The sequence below is a fragment of the Myzus persicae genome, unplaced genomic scaffold, assembly GCF_001856785.1.
Source record: "Myzus persicae strain clone G006 unplaced genomic scaffold, MPER_G0061.0, whole genome shotgun sequence".
Classification (NCBI taxonomy): Eukaryota; Metazoa; Arthropoda; class Insecta; order Hemiptera; family Aphididae; genus Myzus; species Myzus persicae.
Genome location: NW_019101930.1, coordinates 1 through 4,198, shown reverse-complemented (window position 1 = coordinate 4,198; position 4,198 = coordinate 1). Strand labels below are relative to the sequence as shown.

Genomic DNA, 4,198 nt, shown 5'->3' with positions numbered 1-4,198 from the left:
TGTTTAAACAATTAATATAATAATGGTTTATTAAAAACAAAATCTATTTAACACACAAGTTCTGTTGATGTCAGTGGTATGAAGGTGCTCAGGACTTAGTGGTTGTGGTACATATGATTCTGCTGCACTCCGGTAAGTGATTCCTGATCTGTATTCTTGGACCGGATTGTGTGTTTTACAAGTGTCTTTTGAGGTTAGTAATGAAGGTCAAGAATGACTGTGTGTGGCTGCAAATAGTAGTGCTTATTGCTGTAATTTTTGGTTTTTCGAATCGTTTGAGTAATACTAGCTCATGTGTAAGGATACCCTTACTAATTATATGGATGTTATTTATCACATATAATCATTAAAATTGGTTTACAAAATCATAGAATTTGTAGAACGTAACAGCTAACAGTATTAAGTTCTAATGTTGGAATAAAAGTGCCGAGTAGTTACTAATTTCAAGGAACTGCAGGAAAACCATTATAAATTTAACTAATTTTCATTCCAACAATTTAGGTAGCCATAATTTAATCATCTGGCAATGTTGGCTGTTGTAAATTTCTTGTTTGGTTGAATTGGTGCATATCCTCAATTAATATATTTTTTTACTAGTGGAATGACTATTTTCCTCGCTTCTGTCTCCAGAGCTATTGTAATAGTGAGTTATTGCTTTTGTTTTAGCTGCGACTTGCAAAATACTCTCCAAAATCAATGTTTGATACTTGGCCAAAAATAAACTCAGGGACATTTTTTAAAGCTCTGGAAGACCTCTAAAAAGACTGTTGTAATGTTTCATCTTAATTTCATTTATTGCTAAGAATAATCAAAAAGTACTTTAATAATAATTTTGTAAAGAAAAATTGTCACGCAAATCACTAATAGTGTTTTATGATTTATGATTTTTATCATATAGGCATTACGCCAACTACTAAGTCTATATTTTGTGATTCAAAAAAAAGCCTCCGAGTACTTGGTCTGTAAACTTATTTAACAACAACACACTGGGAACGGTTTCCTCCTAAGTGTAATGGTTTACCGGCCATATCGTAAAATGTCTAGTACACTTCTAATCGATGACAATTATTTCTTGATTGTTTCATAAAAATTGAATTGTGTGGATTTTGAGTTGTGTTTAATCAATCTAAAATCTAGTTATCTTCGGTGGTATTTAAACTTGCTGTTTTATTTGCTATTTCAATTGGGCAATCTCATCTATTGTTGTAGTTGTAACCGAGGAATTAAGTTCACAAGAAATGTGTGTTTAAAACATTATTTTCATTTCTTAAACCCAGTTTTCATATTCATGTTTTCATTAGACAATACTTTCACCAGGGATATTTAAACATCATAAAACTTATGTTATCAATACTATAATAATTTTAATTTTCTTAAGTAGGGATTACATTACTTATATTAATATTTTTTAATTAAAATATGGATAATAAAAATATCATAATATTAGAAGTTATAACAATACACAATTCAGATCATTGTTATTATTAGATTTGCAATTTTGTAAAAACAATTAATAGATGCACTGAATTAACAAGTGCTCAGATTACAAATCATCTATAAATAATTATTAAAAACAAGTAAATAATAAATTTAAGATAAAATAAAAATAAATCCAATAAAATAAAATCCAATTTAAGTATACACAAATGTAATGCACATATCAATTATTTAATTTGTTTAAAAAAGTGAACTACATTATGGCCAGAAACTTTAGAAATGGCTTAATACTGTAATTTGTATGCTCCAACGAGTTGTGTGCCTGGTAGATTAGAAGATGACAGAACACAAGTCACATATATTAATTTTATTTCCAATAACTAGTCTTAAAACTTTAGCCGAAACAGGTTTTTGTAGCAATGGCACTTTACAACTCAAACATTTAGATAACATATTCTTCATATGCAATTTAATATGAAGTGACAATTCCTTTTTTTCAAAAAATAATTTAAAACATATAACACATTGAAATGCATCATCGGTGTGTATTTTTCTTTCATGATTTATACGTTTTAATTTTGTTGGAAAAGATTGATTACATATTTTACACATCAGTAAAGCCTTTTCAATCATGTGAGTCTTTTCGTGTTTATCCAATTCAGTTTTTTGTAGATATGAAGTACCACATATGCTACATTTGTAAGGATTGTTTTTAGAATGAATTTTCATATGGCTCATAAAACTTGATTTTTGTAAAAATTTAGTCTTACAAAATCTGCACCTAAAATTTGATTTAAAGGCAAGATGGGTTTTTATGTGTTTAATCAAATTTGATTTTTGTTTAAGGACTACTCCACATAGGTCACATTTATATTTTTGTCCAACACTATGAGTTCTCATATGTGACTGTAAGAAAGCCTTTTGAGCAAACCTCTTGTTACATTCGAGGCATTTAAAAGGTTTTTCACCAGTATGTAATCGTAAATGATCAATTAGCTTATTTTTTTGAAAAAATGATGTTTTACACTGACTGCATTTATACAATTCATGATCTCTGTGAGTTTTTAAATGGTAAGAATAACTTTTCATTTGGGAGTATGTCACTAAACAATGAGGGCACTGATATGGTCTATTTCCACTGTGAGATTTCATATGAGTATTTAAAAGTGACTGTAATATAAAACTTGCGTCACAAAGCAGGCATTGAAATGGTTTGTCACTGGTGTGAGATTTAGTATGGCTTTTTAGTTCTGCTGATGTAGTAAATGTTGATCTGCAGAGATTGCACTCATAAGGTCTCTTTCTCATATGAACTTTTATATGGGCAAGTAAACCTGATTTCCGATAAAAGGATCTCTTACACATATCGCATTCAAACATCTTTTCACCAGAATGGATCAACAAATGTCTTTGTAAACTTGATTTATAAGCATAGGTTTTGTCACAAATATGACACTTTTCTAATTGCACGGTATTATGGACTCTCATATGATTCTTCAAAAATGCTTTTCTATAAAAAGTTTGGTCACAAATATTGCATTTAAAAAGTTTTTCACCTGTATGACTGTGTTTTTGATGAAAAACTAAACACGATTTCCGAGAAAATTCTCTAACACAAACTTCACACTTAAATGGTTTAATACCAGTGTGTTTCCATTCATGGTAGTCTAATAACGACTTATGACCAAATTTCATTTTACAAATTCGACATGAATAGGGTTTATATCCTGTATGTGTTCTCATATGACACATCATATTTTGCCTCTGAGCAAAAGGTCGTTGACAAAGATCACAAGTGTATGGTTTTTCTCCGGTATGGCTCCTTAGGTGTACGGTTAAATTTGATTTAACTGAAAACTTCTTAGAACAGTATATGCAGTCAAAAGATATTTTCTCGCCAGGTATTCTTGTCACGGGTAATTCTTCAGGATAATAATTAATTCTTATATGTACTCTCTGGTGTTCAACCCAATATTTTCTTTTTGGAAATGATAATGTACAGAGGTGACAGTCAAATGATTTTTTCTTGGGATCGATATCAGATAACATTAATTGAGATCTTTCAGGCTCAATTTCAATATTGTTGCCAAGTACCATACCATCAACAGGGTCAACTTCACATTCAACATCATTAAAATTAGAAGTCTCGACATTTTCTTTAGAATTAAATGAACTGAAACAAAAAATAGAATTATTTGTTATTTCACTGTTATAAAATAGATCAATAACCATTAACCAGTTTGAAACTACCAAATAATTCAATAACTATAGGTACAACATAGATACTACGTAACAAAAGTACAGTAAAATAATGCAGCAGATTTGAAAATCATTTGGAGCAAGGCACTTATACATTTAAGGATACATGTATATTAATTTTATATCCTAAAATAATCATTAAGAAAAAAATTGAATAGCTTAATAAATGTTAGAATACAATAATTACCAATTATTTATTACGCACTGAACAATTGTGTTTATATAATATTAAATATTTTGTTATGAGTGTCAAATTACTACGATTGTATAAGTTCGTGATTGTTAGATAAGAGTAGGTAATTCATTCTGAACAAGAGTGTGTGGGCTTAAAATACAATATTTATTTAGAATCTTTTTAGTTTTGTTTGTATCAAATTTTTAGGTACATTTAAGGATCACAATAACATAGAATAATAAACAATTAAGTGCTTAAGTAACATTTTGAATTATAGAATGAACACTCAATCGCATAAGTGTTTAAGAGAAGGAGTATAATTAGAAT

The 4,198-nt window shown here is 29.1% G+C and overlaps 1 protein-coding gene across 1 annotated transcript; it reads right to left on the bottom strand.

The window, feature by feature from the left end:
• Window positions 1-11: 11 nt before the first annotated feature.
• LOC111030803 (zinc finger protein 2-like) lies at window positions 12-4,192 on the bottom strand. Its single transcript, XM_022310489.1, has one exon. The coding sequence runs from the start codon at window positions 3,667-3,669 to the stop codon at window positions 1,768-1,770; it is 1,902 nt and encodes a 633-aa protein (XP_022166181.1). The 5' UTR covers window positions 3,670-4,192; the 3' UTR covers window positions 12-1,767.
• Between the last annotated feature and the right edge of the window lie 6 nt (window positions 4,193-4,198).

Excerpts from the sequence above, each read along its gene's own strand:
- LOC111030803 (XM_022310489.1), bottom strand. The coding sequence starts at position 3,669 with ATGGTTATTGATCTATTTTATAACAGTGAAATAACAAATAATTCTATT.